A 19,483-nucleotide genomic window follows, 5' to 3' on the forward strand; every position below is an offset into this window, starting at 1 on the left:
CACAAATAGTAAAAAACATACTTTACATTGTAGTACATTTCAAGGTTTTATGAAACTTATTGTATTTAAAAGGCCATTCATTATGTACAAAACAAATAAAATAGTAAAAAACATACTTTAAAAATTTTCTGATTTATGTAAAGGTAGCCACTTACATCTTCATTATCTCATATTACCCAAATAGTTTTTCCAATAACTTTGAAATTCCACTACTCACAATAATAATAATAATAATAATAATAATAATAATGTTTGTATAAATAATTAACCAACATTAATCAACCAGATACCTCCAAATATCCTACTAGCTATAATTTAGAAAAAAAGTGTCTTATAAACATTTAAATAGAGTAAATGTATAATTGTTAGCAGTCACTTCATACTACTTACATTAAGATTAAATAATCATTTGATTACAATGCATCTTGAGACCCTGTGATAAAAACAGTGTTCTTAAACAATGGAGGTTGGGTCCAATAAAACTGAAACTCTGTTTATTAATGTATATCAAAACTAATTCATTCCAATCATATAAGAAGCCAGATGCAGTAGAGAAGCTTAAGTAAAAAAATATAAGTGGCAAACAAAATACACTGCCAATTTTTCAGTAAACAAATATGAAGCCACAAGAAAATATGATTTTCTACAAAATAAAACGCTTGCACACTGCTCCTCATTCTAAATTAAATGGTGAGTTAATTACGAGAAATGAAGAATAAAATTCATAAGTAATCTTTTCTGATATACAAACATACTCTATAAAAAGCCATAATTCTACACTTACATGGCAACAGACTTTTGTCTTGCACAGCACTGTACCAAGCAAGCAAGAGTTGTTTTTACATACTGTTACAGTTAGAACAGGAAAAGCCTATCCTTCACTATGGTTTCAATCACTCATAGCCCAAGAATTCTGCATCTGATTTATAAGAGTATCTTACAGCCCCTGAATGAGAAAGCACTTATAATCCCTTGCTGTTCTAGAGTGAAACTCCAAAACTCATCATGTTATGGCTCTGAAAATGAATAATGTTAATATTCAGATAGCCCTTAGCTATGCCATATGATCAACACAAAAATTCAACAGACAACTGCTGAGGAACAGCTTTGATTATATAAACTTCCTTCAATTCATTCCTACAGCTGAACATGATACTGTATTGTACTATAAGTGAATAGCTAAACATACACTTAAAATAAAATTTTATATTGCATGAATACAAAGTTCTTACTTCACTTCTGCTTAATGCATGGTAAGGGGTCATTAAGCTTAGTGATAATGGCACTCATTGGACAAAAGAATTCTTAGATCATTTTTACATGTGAACATAACCCAAATGATAAAAGTACCTCCTATCTTATTACTTCTACAGTCTCCATTGGGGCCTAAGTGACTAAAAATAATTGTTAACGGATGCTAATCAGGGGGCTGCATGGATAATACCTCCAGTAAAACAAGAGGCTTTTATTATCTTTAGTTTCGTTTATATTCATATAATGTGCAACACTCTAATTTTATTTATGGGGAATTGTCAATTAGTTGAGAGGTGACGTACTAATTCACCAGACTTTTGTGTTTGTTAAGGGATTCAGTCAATTTAAGCCTTCATCTTTTGGAAAATTTGTTTATTTCACAAGTGAGAGTAGCTCTTCAGCTTACTTCAAAGAAGAGGAGACCCATAATACAGTAATGGTAATGTAGACCTGTAACTTGTGTATATCTGTTACCTTATCTCCAAATTATTTAAGTCTCCATGGAAAGCTCACCTGATTCTGGTTACAGAATAAGAGCTATAATTGTGAAAGTAGCTCTAAGCTCACTTCAAATAAATGCCATAAAAATGGAAGGCATACCTTTAACATTACATAAGATTTGTATTACTAAGAGACAGAACATCTATACCTACTTAGCTCAGTTTGGTTGCAACATATATGATGTATCTATAGATTATTCGAATTTAACCCTTAAATGCCGAGCCTCTATTTACAAAAGTGTCTGCCGTATGCTGGCAGGGTTCGGGAGTTAGTGCCAAAGCGGAAAAAAAGTTTTTTAAAAAAATCACAGCACGCTTAGTTTTCAAGATTAAGAGTTCATTTTTGGCTGCTATTTTTGTCACTGCCTGAAGTTTAGTATGCAACCATCAGAAATGAAAAAAAAATATCATTATCATATATAAATATTGAAATATATGACAGTGCAAAAAAATTTCATATATAATTGTATACAAATCACACTGTGAGCAAAAACGGTTAAAGCTAATGAGTTATTTTTTCGTTGTATTGCGTACACTAAATTGCGATGATTTTGGTATATAACAAATTGTAAAACGATCAAAGCAACACAGAGAAAATATTATCACAAAATGATGCATGAATTCATAACAGCGCAGAGCGTAAAAACAAGTTTTTTTCACAAATTCACCATAAATCGAAATATTGTGCTAGAGACATCCCATTTGTTGCAAAATGAAGGTAATTGATTGAATATTACTAGACTGCAAGTGTTTTAGCTTACAATTGCAGTTTTCGACCATTTCGGTCGAGTTAACGTTGACCAAAGGTCGAATTTTTTCTAATTATCGTGATTTATATGAAAATATTTCAAAACTGATAAAAGCTACAACCATGAGTTATTTTTTGTTGTATTCTACATAAAATTGTGCACATTTTCATGTATAACACTTTATGTAACGCCTAATAGAAAACGGTGCGAAAATTATGACAATGTGACTAAAGAAATTTGAGATTTTCAGCGAGTTACACGCAGACGGACGTAAGGAAAAAGTTTTTTCAAAAATTCACCATAAATCGAAATGTTGCAAAGCAGAGACTTCCCGTTTATTGCAAAATGAAGGTAAATGATTGAATGTTACTAGAATGTAAGAGTTTTAGCTTACAATTGCATTTTTCGACCATTTCGGTCAAGTCAAAGTTGACCGTAGGTTTAAATTTTGGCACTTATCATTATTTATATGAAAATAATTCAAAACTGATAAAAGCTACAACTATGAGTTATTTTTGTTGTATTCCTACATGAAATTGCGCACATTTTCATGTATAACACTTTATGTAATGCCTACTAGAAAACGGTGCAAAAATTACGACAAGGTGACTAAAGAAATTCTGAGATTTTCAGCAGTTACACAATGAGGTAAGGAAAATTTTTTTCAAAAATTCACCATAAATCGAAATATTGTGCTAGAGACTTCCCGTTTGTTGCAAAATGAAGGTAAATGATTGAATGTTATTAGAATGTAAAAGTTTTGGCTTACAATTGCGTTTTTGACCATTTCGGTCGAGTCAAAGTTGACCAAGGTTGAAATTTTGCACATCGTGATTTATACGAAAATATTTTAAAACTGATAAAAGCTACAACCATGAGTTATTTTTGTTGTATTCTACACATGAAATTGCACACATTTTCATATATAAAACTTTATGTAACGGCTAATATAAAACGGTGCAAACATTATGACAAAGTGACGAAAGAATTTCTGAGATTTTTGGCCGAGTTACCGCGCGCGGACGTAAGGAAAAAGTTTGTTCAAAAATTCACCATAAATCAAAATATTGTGCTAGAGACTTCCCGTTTGTTGCAAAATGAAGGTAAATGACTGAATATTACTAGAATGTAAGAGTTTTAGCTTACAATTGCGTTTTTCAACCATTTCGGTCAAGTCAAAGTTGACAGAAGGTTGAAATTTTGGCACATCGTGACTTATATGAAAATATTTCAAAACTGATAAAAGCTACAACCATGAGTTATTTTCTGTTGTATCCTACATGAAATTGTGCACATTTTCATATATAAAACTTTATGTAACGGCTAATATAAAACGGTGCAAATATTACGACAATGTGACGAAAGAATTTCGAGATTTTCGGCAGAGTTACCACGCGTGGACGTAAGGAAAGTTTTTTCAAAAACTCACCATAAATCGAAATATTGTGCTAGAGACTTCCAATTTGTTGCAAAATGAAGGTAAATGATTAAATATTACTAGAATGTAAGAGTTTTAGCTTACAATTGCGTTTTTTCGACCATTTTGGTCGAGTAAAAGTTGACAGAAGGTTGAAATTTTGGCACTTATCGTGATTTATATGAAAATATTTCAAAACTAATAAAAGCTACAACCATGGGTTGTTTTTGTTGTATTCTACATGAAATTGCGCACATTTTCATATATAAAACTTTATGTAATGGCTAATATAAAATGGTGGAAAAATTACAACAAAGTGACGAAAGAATTTCTGAGATCGTTGCTGATGCTTTCTAGTGGGAGAAGAAAGAAATTACAAGCGCATGCGCAGCTGGATCATGCTTGTAAACAAAACAACAGCGTGATCCGTGAACTCCCAGCATCCTCAAGGCGCATGATTTAAAATCTTTTTTAAACTAGGCCTATAACTATTTTTCCGCGATTATTTAAAAAAACTTTTTTAGTCAACGTACCATACGTCCACTTGGCACCCGACAGACAATTTTAGTCGACGTACAATACGTCCAGTCAGCGTTTAAGGGTTAATGTACAGTATTTCTACAACTAACAACCTTATCAAGCTGAGAAGCAGCATTCAATAAGATAAAATAGAAAATGCTAATTAACAACTCCAAAATATATTGGGTTACTTGAATAATAAATAAATCATCTGAATTTAAGAACAATAAATAAAATATCTGAATTTAAAGTGACGAAGACAAACTCTACACCAGCACTGAATCATTTCACTAACTTGTTTATTTTTTATCCACACATCAGTCTATTTTTATTTGTGACTTTTTTAACACTAGGCATTCTGTTCTTTATGAAGCCTGCTTAGCCATTTGGGAATTTTTGGTAATTATAAAGAAATTACACACCAATGCCTAAGGTTTCCTGATATAGTGTTCTCAATGTAAATATGATATTTTAATGATAAAATAAAGTTTGTTCATACTTACCTGGCAGATATATATATAGCTGTATTCTCCGAAGTCCGACAGAATTCCAAAATCTCTGGCACACGCGGTGGGGCCAGGTGGTTAGTACCCATTCCCGCCGCTGGGAGGCGGGTATCAGAACCATTCCCATTTTCTATTCAGATTTTCTAGTGCCACTGTCTCCTGAGGGGAGGAGGGTGGGCACTATGATTATATATATCTGCCAGGTAAGTATGAACAAACTTTATTTTATCATTAAAATATTTTTTCATGCGACTTACCTGTCAGATATATATATATAGCTGAATCCCACCATTGGAGGTGGGAAGAGACAGAATAGGATTTAGGAAACAAATATATGTAGGCGATTGACGCCTTGGTTCCTTACTTGTTAGCATAGCTGACTTCGTGATTACTGTCACCCAAGCCTGCTTCTGCTTTACTAGAGTCTCCAGCAAGGTAGTGACCTATATAGCTGGTGAGTTCTAGATGATCTGTCCACGGGGCGTGACCACAATGGGACTAGACCATAAGACCATACTGTGAGCAAAAGGAGCAACGACCAACCACCTGACCGAAGCGTCAACAGGACCTGCCGAAGGGACGCCAGATCGGTGGAAGCCCCGTAACCAACACAGCTTTCGACATGCCCTCTCCCTGGTCCTGGGAGTCCGACAGAGGTCCAGGCCTATGTTAGCATAGCTGACTTCGTGATTACTGTCACCCAAGCCTGCTTCTGCTTTACTAGAGTCTCCAGCAAGGTAGTGACCTATATAGCTGGTGAGTTCTAGATGATCTGTCCACGGGGGCGTGACCACAATGGGACTAGATCATAAGGCCATACTGTGAGGGCAAAAGGAGCAAAGACCAACCACCTGACCGAGAGCGTCAACAGGTCCTGCCGAAGGGACGCCAGATCGGGGGAAGCCCCCGTAACCCTCTTGCGGCTTTCGACATGCCCTCTCCCTGGTCCTGGGAGTCCGACAGAGGTCCAGGCCTAGAAGCGTTATGGGACCGATCTGACGTAAAAAAAAAAAACAAAATCAAGATTAAAATATACTTCCTAACCTCTAAAGGATAGGATGAGTATCGCTCTCTGCCCGCAACACTGTGTCTGCAGAAGCGACAACAGGTCCTGCCGAAGGGACGCCAGATCGGTGGGAAGCCCCCGTAACCCTCTTGCGGCTTTCGACTTGCCCTCTCCCTGGTCCTGGGAGTCCGACAGAGGTCCAGGCCTAGAAGTGTTATGGGGCCGATCTGGAGTGCGGAAACGTATGGTCCTAGCGAATAGCAGTCTTCGTATGTCGTCTTCACGTCCTGCAAGTAATGTGAAATTTAACACCGAAACCTCTCACATCAGAAGGTGGTACCCAGAAGATCGCTAAGGGACATGTTCTTCTGAAAGCCACCGAGGTTGCAATGGCTCTAACCGTGAGCCTTAACTTTCAAAAGACTCAAGTCACTGTCTTGAACGTCGGAAAGTGCATCTAAATGGTGCTACTAAAAAGAACGCCAGTGCATTCTTAGAAAGAGGCAAATCCGGCTTCTTGACAGAGCACCACAGACTGTCCGAAGGACTCGACTTTCCTGAGTCTTCTGCAAATAAAATTTGAGAGCCCTGACATGACAAAGGACTCTTTCTGGTTCTTGTCCGAGAATTTCCGTCATACCCTTAATCTCGAAGGTCCTGGGCCAAGGGGTAGACGGGTTCTCGTTTTTAGCAAGAACATAGGGCTTAGAGAACATACTGCATTATGGTCTCTAAAACCTACATGATAATTGATAGCCTGAAGTTCACTAACTCTCTTCGCCGTAGCCAGAGCAGTTAGGAAAATAACCGTCCTTGTCACATTCTTGAGAGAACGAAGAAAGAGGCTCGAAGGTATTTGACATAAAAATTTTTAGAATGACATCCAGATTCCAGGAGGCGTCCTGAATGAGGTACCTTGACAGTCTCAAAGGATCTCAAGAGATCGTGAAGATCCTTGTTGTCGGCTGATAGACTGAATGCAGTTAGACTCAGAGCGGGAAGTTTTGAGGTACCTTTCGAAATGGGGCTGCCTGAGCAGATCTGCCAAGGGACGTCCCCATAACCTCCACAGCTCCTGACATACTTCCTCGTAAAGGGTCCACTCAGTCGGTAGAAGCTGACGCTGTCGACGAGAAGGTCCACGCGGATATTCTCCACTCCTGCAACGAACCTCGCAAGGATCGTGATCCGGCGCGCATGGGCCCAAAGCAGGATTTCCTTCGCCAGGCGAACAGGGACCGGGAAACCAGTTCCTCCCTGTTTCTTGAGGTATGCCAGGGCTGTGGAGTTGTCTGAAATTACTTGTACGACTCGGCCTGACACTTGGCTCGAAGGATTGAAGGGCCAGCAGGATCGCCCCTAATTCCTTGAGATTGATGTGCCAGGACACCTGTTCCCCTCTCCAGGTGCCTGACACTTCCTCCCCTCCTAGTGTTGCTCCCCATCCCTCCCTGGGCGCGTAGGAAAACAACACTAGGTCGGGGCTCTGAAGGCGTAGAGAAACCCCTTCTGCCAACCTCGAGGGGTCGAGCCACTACCTCAGGTGAATCTTGAAAACGGGAGAAATCTTCAGGGTCTCCTCTAGATTCTCCTTGTCTATTCAGTTTTCCGCCAGGAAAAACTGGAGCGGCCTGAGATAAAGTCTTCCCAGGGAAACAAACTTCTCCAGAGAGGAAATGGTCCCCAGCAAACTCATCCATTCCCTCACCAAGCATATTTCCTTCCCTAGGAAGGATGAGACTTTTTCTAAGCATTGCTGCTGACGTTCCTGGGATGGAAAAGCTTGAAAAGCCACTGAATCCATCTGAATCCCCAGATGGGACTTTTCTTCATTCACTAGAAGTCCTAGGGACTTTGTCAACTCTAAATTCGCATTCAGGTCCTCCAGACACTTTGACTGTGAAGAGGCTCGGATGAGCCAATCGGCCAGGTAAAGCGAGATACGAATACCCGCCAAGTGAAGCCATCTCGCCACATTCTCATGATAATCGTGAAGATCATGGGAGCTGTGCTTAGCCCGAAGCAAAGAGCTCTGAATTGAAACACTCGTCCCCCGAGTACAAACCTCAGGTACTTCCTCGACTGGGGATGTATGGGAACGTGAAAGTAAGCGTCCTGTAAGTCCAGAGCGACCATCGAATCTCCTGGTCTTAATGCTCTTAAAACAGACTGGGACGTCTCCATCGTGAACTTCACCTTCACCATGAAGCGGTTCAGTCTGCTGACATCTAGGACTGGTCTCAATCCTCCCGACTGCTTCGGAATTAGGAACAGTCGGTTGTAGAATCCTGGGGAGTCCAGCTCCAGGACTTGCTCCACAGCTCTTTCTCGAGCATCTGCTCTAATAGCTCGAAAAGGATCTGTTGCTTCTCTTGATGGAATGAGGACGACAGATCCCTGGGCGGCGATGCACAGAAGTGGTGAATCGAGAAAGGGATCTTGTATCCCTCTCAATAACTTCAAGGGACCAGGTGTCTGCCCCTCTTGCTCTCCAGGCTCGCAAACGAAAGAAGCCTGGCTCCTACAGGTGTCTGGAGGCGCTGCAAGTCACTTCTTGCCCTAGATTTAGGCGGGGCTCCGCCTCTGGAAAGACCTCACCCGGGAGAAGATCTCGAGGAAGAAGCTCCCCCACGAAAGGGCTTCTTCTTCCTGGAGGTCTGACCCGACAACGACATCAAAGGGACAGCTGAGGGCGTCTTGGACGAGTGGGCCAAGAGGTCTTGAGTGGCCTTCTCCTTCAAGATGGAGGAGAGATCCTTGATCAAGGACTGGGGGAAGAGATGGCTCGAAAACGGGGAGAACAGCAATTCTGCCCTCTGCGACGGAGAAACTGACTTTGGTGTTCCCAGGCAGTCACCCATCCAAGTACTGACCAGACCCAACGTTGCTTAACTTCGCTGATCGGACGAGAAGCGGTGCATCCAACGTGGTAGGGCCGTAGGCTGTAAAGTTACAGTACAAGGCCCTCTTCTTCAAGAGGCCCGTACAAAAGAGGGAAGCCAGTTCCTCCGAGCCATCCCTGACTGCCTTGTCCATGCAGTTCAACACGCTGGACAGCTCCCCCAGGCTGATCGAGTCGGGACTCCTAATCCTGACGTCTAGAGCCCCCAAACACCAGTCCAGGAAATTGAAGACCTCCATGGTTCGAAACAGTCCTTTCAAATGGTGATCCGTTCGACATAGTCCAGGACACTTTGGCAGCCGACAGGAGGGACCTTCTAGGCGCGTCGACCAAGCTAGCGAAGTCTCCCTGGGATGACGAAGGAACTCTTGAGCCGACGTCCTCTCCGGTCTCGTACCACATACCTGCCTTGCCGCTCAGCTTGGATGGAGGCAGGGCAAAAGAAGTCTTGCCTTGGGTCTTCCTTTCCTTCATCCAGGTGTTAACCTTCTTGAAGGCCTTCTTCGTCGCCAGAGACGAAGTCATCTTGACAAACCCCGGCGCTCTCCTCGTCTAGGACGAAGCAAACTGCGAAGGAGGACAGAGAGGGGCCGAGGGTTTGAACTTGTCGCCAAACAAGTCCTTAAGAAAAACCGGCTAACACCTGGTAGTCAATAGAATACTTAAGTGGAAAATAACGAGTTTACGAAATCCAAAGACGGAGGTACTGAAAACAGATGTTGACAGTACCGGCGACAGAGAAAATCTGAATAGAAAATGGGAATGGTTCCTGATACCCGCCTCCCAGCGGCGGGAATGGGTACTAACCACCTGGCCCCACTGCATGTGCCGCGAGATTTTTGGAATTCTGTCGGACTTCGGAGAATACAGCTATATATATATCTGACAGGTAAGTCGCATGAGCAAAATTTATTTTCATGTTCATTTCTTTTTACTTACTTATTATTTTCATCTATTTCCTCTTTCTCTAAATGGACATGCTACTTTGTAGAAGCTTGCTTGGCAAGTTAATGGACTTTTATGCTTGTTTCACATGAACATTTGCTTAAGCTGAATATCAATAATAATAATAATGAAACAATTTTTATACCTCAGAGATATACAGCACAGGAGGTATGTTCAGAGAAAGCAGCACCAAAACTAAATGATGAATTTAAACATGGGGACTGCTAAGAGACTGGATGAGATTTTGAAGGATATGACCAAAATAGAATGTTAAAATTCATGTAAGATTCATGGTTGAAATGAAAAAGTTGTGGCTAGACCTGGTGTCCACTACCTGAGAATAAGTAATTCAGCAAGCATACCAACACAGCAAACAGTAGAGGGAAGAGTAAAACTTACTCAAGGCAAACTGCGTCTTATTAGGTGACCTGATCCAGAAAACAAAAGCTAAGGTTAGAGAAGATATTGACTAACTAGCTAGAACTCAACAACACCAAAATGACAAAAATTTACCAAATATACACAAACTTCCTAGGATGATTTCATGGCACACAAATAAGCTAATTGTAAGTAATGGGTCTATGTTGAAATAAATAAAACTTATAATATAAATACACAGAAAAAAGCAATACTTCCCTGTTTAACTTTACTGTTATTACCATCAGCTGCTTATGTATACGAACTCCCTGAAGTCCAGCATCACTGGCCTTTTAAGTGTCATAAAAACAACTTTACTGCTATTATGTATGTCATTGCAAATCAACAAAATATAAGGAAAAATGGGCAAAAGTCTTTTATTCTCGATTTAGAACTGGTTTAGTGATACTTCCCATGGAATTACACCTACTTTTGGGCTAGATGTAATTACACAATTCTCCAATGCTTTCCTGATGTCAACCTAATGCTACCTGATTTTAAAATACTTATGATTATTTTCTTTTTATTTTCTTAACAACCTTAACCCCTTAAAAGACTTATTTTTTCAACATAATGTTTCAAAAAGAATCTAATTGTTTTATTGAATTAAATTAAAATATAACTTGTTTAGACTCTATTCTAATTTGATTTCAACAGAAAATTGTTATTATTTGTGTAAAATTGTAATTTTTAGAAACTCCACTTGAGACCTTTTATGGCCAATAACGACAGTTATCTCGTATAAATTATAATCATTTTGTTCTATCACGAGATATCTCGTGATGCTTCGTTTTAGTAATTTTGATAATAGGAATTGGATAAAAACATATTGATGCTTGATAACTATGCTTGATAACTTTTTATTTTTCCACTTCATTTTGATAAACAAAAGTATTTTTCATTTCATTTGAATAAAAAAATTTCACCATTAGAATAAACAAAATCATATATTTCTCTTCATTTGGGTAAACAAAAAAAAAAAAAAAAATTCACTTCACATAAACCAGTGTATTTCCCAATCATTTTGTGTGGTATGATTTGAAGCAGGGGGTTATACACACACTAACTTCACATATCTCACACATGTAGCGAGACTCTCGTCTGATCGGTTTTCCAATATTATCCCTTTTCTTAGAGCAAACACATTGCCTTGTAGGAAATTTCTTTTTGGGTGTAGGAGGAATGTCAATTGGAAAATGCCTTCCTGAATAGCGGGTAGGATTCGCTGAAATAGATGGTCTACCTGGTCTTGTTTGAGGGATTTCAGCATGATACTTCTTCAGAGTTGAATCAATTATTTCAAACCTGAATTTGAGAGATGAACAGCAATTTTCATTACTCATCTTGAAACACTGATATGCATTCCAAAGGGCTAGATCTAGATGATGGAAGAAAACTTTTTGTAATATTTTTTGTTCTTTTCCTGGGAACAGGATAATTTGCCAAGTTTTGATCCAACTTATCCACACCACCCATTGTGTGGTTATAGTCTACTACAACTTTGGGCTTCAAAACACAAAATACCTCTCCTACTGCTTATAATTTCAACTTCATCACTATTGTGAACTGTTCCAAGAGTAGAACAACATCTTTTTTATCCTTCCATCTCATGGCCATAACTTTACCTCTACGATAAGCAGACATTTCCCCCTTCTTCAACTTATCAGTTTTCAATGAAACTGGCAGGTCTTTTCGATTTATTCTAACAGTGCCATAGCAATCTGTTCTACATTTTACTAGAATATCCACTAACTCAGGACTGGTGTAATAATTGTCTATTGTAAGGCAATAGCCTTTATTCAAAAGAGGTTTCAATAAAGTCATTACAACCTGTGGGGATTTGGGCAATTCATTGAAATCCTGGTCGAATTGTGTTCCTTTACCTACATAAATAAAAACTCCCACACATATCCTGTACTGGCTTCACATAACATAAAGAACTTTATGCGAATCTTGATCTCTTCAATGGGATATATTGTACCCATCCCAATCTTCCTTTATATAGCAAGAGACTCCCATCAATTGAAATATCTCTTTGTGGGGTGTAGACAGTTCTAAATTTATTTTCTAAGTGCACATAAATAGGATATATCTTATTCAGTTTGGGATTAGGATGCTAATTTGCATCAGTATGCTTCATTATCAGAAAAATGCAGGTACTGCCTGATTTTCTTGTATCTTTTGAAAGGCATAGTTTCAGCAAAAATTGGGGTTCTAAGAAGTGGATTTTTAGACCAATACAAGGATTCTTCAGGCTTCTTCACAATTCCTTTCAAAGTATTTAGTGCTAAGAAAACTCTGAGTTCAGGTGGAGTTACAGGATGCCACGTATTTGGGTCTGCATTGCATTGCTCAGCAAATCTATTGGTTTCAGTGCAAATAAGTTCAATCAGTTCGTCATCAAAAATACATGGAAAAATCTAAAGGCGACATACTTTCAATATTCCTGGGATATTGAGACCTGTTGTCCCTGTGAATGGAAATCGAGGGGGGTGGAGGGCAGTAGAATCTGCGATTCTCCTCCATAGTGTTTCATCCATTACCGTATCTGTATCTGTATTGGTATCGCTGTCATCGTCACTGGAATCATCCAAGCTTGAATCGTCGCCTTCTGAGCCAGAACTTTCAAGCTCTGTAAATGATTCCTCAGTATCACTGTTGTCATGGTAATTTGCCATAACTGGGCTAAAATAAAAATAAATAAAAGGCTAGAATAATAAATAAATAGTCAAGATACTAACAAATTACTCATGACAATATATCATATAAACAGTCTAAAATAAAAAAAGAACAATGAAACTTACCTAAAATGTGAAAATGAAGAAATACAGAAGATTCTAAAAGTCACCACTGGAGAGCTAGTAAAATAGTGCGTGCCTCATCGTGAAAAAAAGGAAAAAAAAATCCTCGGAAAAATTATACTTGACGTATCACAAAATGGTCAAGAGACTAACAAAAGACACGAAATCATCACAATAAGTCAATAATATAACATATAAACAGTCTTAGATGACAAATAAACAACCACATTTACTTAGAACAGGCGAAAATACGATATAAAATACGTACATACGAACGAACAACCTCTCAAGATCACCAGGTACTCTATATACCACAAAATACTCATGGATGATTTAGCTAACAAAAGACACAACAGCAACACGATGAATCAATAATATAACATATAATCAGTCTAAGATGACAAATAATGAAAAAACCAAACTTACCTAATTAGGCAAAAATACGCAAAAACAAAAGGTCAAAGATGGCAGCTGAAGTGCTACTAATGACGCCGTCTGCCTGCGAAAAAAATACAGAAAATTATCGTTGGTAACTCACGACTTCCAGCAGCAAATACCACTGCCAAACGTATGATATAGGACGAGATATCTCGGAGAAGCCTGCTGTAACAATACTGAGCCACGAGAATTCTCAGATTAGCCCAATATTCACGTTTAACTTTTCAACGAGATATCTCGTGGTAAGTCCAAAATTTTTAGCACACTGATAACGATATATCTCGGGTTAATCTTGTAAGGGATTAAGGGATAAACTTTGCAAGACAAAATTGTTTGACAACATCACAACCTCCAAGACTTGAATGAGAAATTGGAAACCTAAGTAGAAAGAAACAAAAGAGGAGAGATGAAAAGTAAAAAAATGTAAAAAAGAATGGATAAGGGGCCAAAAGGACAGAGCTACAAACTTCTCTTATCATCTATAGTGTTCACTGAGAGGCATACTATAAGGTGAATACCTACAAGAAAGACAAGTTACAAAAGGCATAAACCAACACTTTGTATTTTGAGGCAACATGACCTATGTCCTTCAGAAAAATCAAAAACTTACCTTCATGTATTAATGAAGCCATTGCCAAGGCTTCTGCAGTTGCCCAGTCTAGACTAACACCTTCAGATAATTTTTTTAAGCGGGCTTCAATGTGTGTTTTCTTCAGGTGGGGATGAACTGCCTGCAAATACCATGAAAATAAGTTTACTTTCATGAACAGTTTCTCAGGAAATAAAAAATCAAGAAATCATATTAAGTATTTTGCAGTGTCAATTGTCAGAAAGTTCTGAGAAAAAAGCAAATTTTAAACCTCAAATGAAATTAGAAAGATAAAACTAAGCTATAATACTAATATTTAAATTAAAGAACTCCATTCTATAGCTGACACTCCATAACTGCATTCTAAAACCCATATAAAAAAGTATTTAATATAGCAAACATTTTCTTGAAGTTTAAATATTTCACAGTAAACAAAAAGTTTTACATATGTTGGTTACAACTATAAGTGGTATAAGTCAAAGAACTGAGCAAAAAATAAGACTTTAATCACAATTAACTGCATATTCAGTTGAAAGTTCAGCTACCCACACGGAGCTAAGGTAACGTGCTGAGAGAATGCTAACATAGATGCACACAACCTTCAGTGGCTTGCTGAAATGCAAAATGCAAATTCAACAGATGGGTTCCAGCTCCAGTTTTTTCCCATCAGTTTATTTTCACTTTACTTTCAAGAGAGTTTCACACTTGATTTACAGGAAGCCTTCTCCATGTCCACAGTCTCTGTCCTGACAGGGTCAGCATCAATAATCTAGGTATTGTGATGCCAGTTTTAGCAGTCAAAATCAATCCTGACAGGGTCAGCTTAATCTAATCTATGATCTGATTCATAAAAATTTGGCTACAAAGCCAAGCAGCGGAACACTGTCAGTCATTCAGCACTTACAACAGTGAAAAGAGAGAAGTGGAGTGGTTGGAGATTGAAAGACGGAAGAAAGGAAGTGGGAATGGAGGTAACATGAAGGCCTAAAAAGTGGGTGCACCTAGGGGCTTAAAGGATGCTGCAAACAACCTTTAGCAATGCCTACAGTGCACCAAGTGAGGTGTACTGATTGCATTACCACCTTTATGGAGCTTTTGTTTGGTATGTCTTCTGCTTTCTCATTTAATACTGCAAACTACAGTTTCAAACTGTTAGTAAAAGAGAACTATTAGCAATGATGACAATAGGGAAGACCTGAAAAACAGATGAATATTATTTTCTCATCTTGGAGGGTATGCAGAACCAACAGGACTGTGGGGAAAAGTATATGCGCCATTACCAAAGGCTTTAAGTGCAGTGCATCCCATTTTACTTTCTATATCATTACTATATAGATTCTTTTCTCATTCTTTTAGTCCTATCTTCTCTTCTTCATCTGGTTTTTGCATGACTGGGTCCCCTGCTACTTTTATTAACTTAAGTCACTCATATTCTGGATGGTCCCAGGCCTTCTCCATTTTATATCTTAATGATGGGCCCTTTTAACCTCTTAGAGTATTATGTTCTCTACTGGTCTTTGTTTAACATTTAACAAGTTTCAAGAATAGTAAGGATTTGTTTAAGGTTCTGAGCAAGCTTCTCAATTTTGCAACCACTGGCTCTTAGCCATTAGCAAACCTTAACTTTCCCCCTCACAGAACTTCCTATACATTAATCTGAAAAGCATAACCTCTATGTATCAAAACCTAATGATGCTGAACACAGCATGGTGAATACACAGTGAGATTGAAACAAAAAATCCAACTATAATTCCTCACTAAAATTTGAAGTCAGGTGAATGATTACCAATAATTTGTTGATAATTATTATCCACAACGACAAATTACTGCCAAAGCCTGTTAGAAAGAAACTGGCAGAATAACAAACTACCATGAGCATAATGGCATTTTTTCTCCCAACATCATGTAAATGGCTAATTCTCACTCTGTAAGCAGTGCTGCTTTCACATCAGCACTCTACAATCTCAGTGATTCTCAAACTGGGGTATTACCCCCATGGGGCACTGAAGCAGTTTCTGGGGTAACAAGGCACTTTCTAAAAATAACAGTTCTTTGGAGTAAAATTCAGTAAATTTATAAATAATAATAATAATAAATAAATGAATAAATAAATATATTAATTAATAAATAATACAGAAGTAACTCTAAACTCTAAATTCTTTATTTCTTAAGACTTGAGTCAAAAGTAAAATTAATTTCTTGCATATAAAATGCATTAGAAATTAAGCATTCCAATATTTTTCCTTCCTTTATATCATAACTTCACATAAATGAAAAAGAATGGGGTAGGGGTAATGGTGATCTATCACACCACTGTGGGGGTAATGATACGAAAAAATTTGAGAACCACTAACCTACATGAATCTGAGGTTTATTTCCTTGCTACTGGAAAATAAACCAGACAAAAACATTAGGTTTGTATTAAAGAATGCGTATGTCAATATCAAACTTATCAGATAAACAGTTGTGCAATATTATGTGCAGTACTCACAAAATCGGAGGGAACACTGACGGACTTAGCACCCAAATATTTTAAAAGAGATATGTCTACTCCAGTGTCCCATACTTCAACAGCTGACGGAGCCTGAACAAATCCGGACCACTGCTTTTCAAAATGAGGTACCTGAAATGTACAAAAAATAAATCCTTAGAAACATCAAAAAGCTGTCTGACAGGAAAAAGAATAAAAGGAAAACCATGCATAAAATAGCAAGGGCATACATCATCCAATTTCAAGATAGAATCAGCCCAAAATGTAAATTTAAAGACATTGCCAGATATACAATATATGAATTATAAAGTTCCTAGTACACAATCACATTTGTTATTAGATAAATTACCACTGAGGGTGAAGTGAAATGGTAAATTCAACAAAACATTTTGAATTTTCGGTTGTTAATTACCCATAACAGAAAGAGTAACAGGATCAGGATAAAAATATCATAGAACTAAGACATTAGTTATTATTAATATTAATCTAGATTATATTCAACATTATTATTCAGACTGTTATGACATGGAGCAAATTTCCTAATTCCTGAGATTTTTTTTCAAGTAATATTTTGTTAAAGATGGTGATAGAGCAATCCATAAGGGGTAACATTTAATACAAATTTATCAGGATTGGAAGCCACTCATACGAACCACATGAAGTCTGTAACATTTGAAATCCAATTCTTAATAAAGTAACTAAAAATCTTTTTCAAGCCTTATGGGATTCACGATTACACATTTAAACCACAAATAGTACACTTAGGAAAGTGAATGTCATAAATCAAATTGCAAGAACTCTTAGTCTTGCTTTCCATTACTGACATAAATTATTCGGTTTATGTAACCAGGTTCAATAGAATTTATATAAATTATGAAAAAAAATGTTTGTCTTTTTCCAATACACTCCTTTGAAACAGCCTTCTTTGTCATGTAAGAGAGAAAAAGCATACTTGAAGCTAAGCACAGTCAAAACAATAGTTACCGACATATGTTACTTTTTATGTGATCTCTATTGTCAAAACAATTACAGTATGTTACTTTTTTATGTGATCTCTATTGTCAAAACAATTCAGTCTTTTATTTTGAATTCAGGGCTGGATGTAAGAATCATCCAGTGGCAAAGCAGAAGAGCCCTTCTTGTATAACAATGGTCTATACTTTGGGAAAAAACTTATGTTCATATACTATAAAAATTCATTACTCCCCAAAACTGAAAAGTTACTTAGGAGTCAGGCAATAACTAAAAGTTTTTCTTCTAATCTGAGGGCTTAATTTAAATTTATGGTGACTTTGTGGAACTAAACTGATGTTCTCATTTGATGTGGCTTTACTACAACCATTTGCAAATAAGCAAAAGATAATTCCTCTGACTTAATTAAAGTACAGGCAAAGCCCTCTGAAGGGCACTTAATGCAAAAACAATCTCAATATGAGAAAAAAAGGCCTAACCATGAATAAGTTTATGCAGGAAAAAAGGTATGGTGACATGGATAACATGATGGGGACTCCTGTTTCTATTTCACCATAAAGTGGGAGGGTAAATGCATGCAGAGCAGGGGCAACAAAACCAGCTCCTGGTCAATATATCCAAAAACATATGACACTGACGAACAGCAGGATGGCAGACTAAGTACAGGGAAGTTAGGAAGGATTAAAGTAATAAAAATGGTTATCTCCTTTTCTAAGAATGTTTGTTTCTCACTGTTAATGAAAAACAAACTGGCAAGAAAGCTGAACAAGTAAAAATTGCTAAATTTACCTGCAACAAAGCAGTAACTGTAGAGTACATACAAAAGCACGAATCAAAAGCAAAGAATTTACACACAAAAATTCTACATACTGTAAAAAGTAATCATTTAATTCAATTACTCAGTTATTCAAGCCATTGAAGTTGAGAGTTACTCCATTTAAATTTAGAAGCCACACTACCAGCATATATTAAACCACTGTAAATATAATATTATGGTAAAATAATACCTGAAATGTATTCTTATAGCGAAAACAGACTGGAATAATATCTAACTTAATCCATACTTAGTTAAAGGTATTCCTAACAAAGGTTTTTTTCTTTTATGAAAATATACATTTCAAAGGCAAAAGTAAAGTTGCAAGGGATTCATTTTCTATACACAGCCTATTTCCAAATGCCCTTTCACAAATAGATGTTACTAAGTGCTATAAACAATCAAAAGAATCTTACAAAAAAATGTGAGGTACAACATAATCTCCTCCTAGAACAGCAAGTGGAAACCAAGACAAAGTAGCAACTAAAACTCACACCATATGACTCAAAACTGAATGAGTTATGTCAAAAATACTTGCAAAATACACCTTTTTCAAATAATAAAGATCACACGGTAACCATCATTTACAAACACTGTGTAAGGAAAAAAAGCAAGTTAAGCAAAAAGTGAAATGTAGAACTATTTAGAAAAGCAAATTACCATGAGATTAACACAGACTGAAGGGAAGGTACTGGCTAGCTGTTAGTCACATAATGAGTTCTCCACAGACTGCCATCTCAAAATGATTTTAAATTTATAGTATGTACAGTATTAGTGTGAGCAACCCTACATAAAATGTAATTATAAATGCTTTCTTTCAAGAACTGGCAAATCACTACCAAACATAAACTTAATATACAACATTATATATAATGATAAAAATATAAAACATTAATAAATTTACATACTTTGGGGACATAGGAGTTCACCAACTTGAACTGATCAGTCAAAAATGCAGTATGACTGGCAGTAATTTTTTTCACCTCCTCTGCAGACAAAATCCCTCTTGACACTAAATTATCTGCATAAGTATCTGGAACACTCCTGTTTAAAGAGAAGTAGCAGGGTTAGTCATAATGATGAAAGGGAGGTAGGGAAACTTTTTTTTCTCAAGCAAAGCTCTCTCAAGGAAAACAAAATAGCATTCAAAGCCATATTTAATG

At 37.3% G+C, this 19,483-nt stretch overlaps 1 protein-coding gene and 1 pseudogene across 1 annotated transcript in view; both read right to left on the reverse strand.

The window, feature by feature from the left end:
- Positions 1–19,483, reverse strand: part of LOC136833663 (2-oxoadipate dehydrogenase complex component E1) — a 155,795-nt gene that overhangs the window by 80,316 nt on the left and 55,996 nt on the right. The window contains exons 10-12 of the mRNA XM_067095831.1: positions 19,229–19,364; positions 16,535–16,666; positions 14,065–14,185 (exon numbers count right to left, since the gene is read on the reverse strand). Of these exons, the coding sequence (XP_066951932.1) occupies positions 14,065–14,185; positions 16,535–16,666; positions 19,229–19,364 (389 nt within the window). The remainder of the gene's footprint in view (positions 1–14,064; positions 14,186–16,534; positions 16,667–19,228; positions 19,365–19,483) is intronic.
- Positions 8,776–8,894, reverse strand: LOC136834008 (5S ribosomal RNA; annotated as a pseudogene).

This window comes from Macrobrachium rosenbergii, chromosome 52 (genome assembly GCF_040412425.1).
Source record: "Macrobrachium rosenbergii isolate ZJJX-2024 chromosome 52, ASM4041242v1, whole genome shotgun sequence".
Lineage (NCBI taxonomy): Eukaryota > Metazoa > Arthropoda > Malacostraca > Decapoda > Palaemonidae > Macrobrachium > Macrobrachium rosenbergii.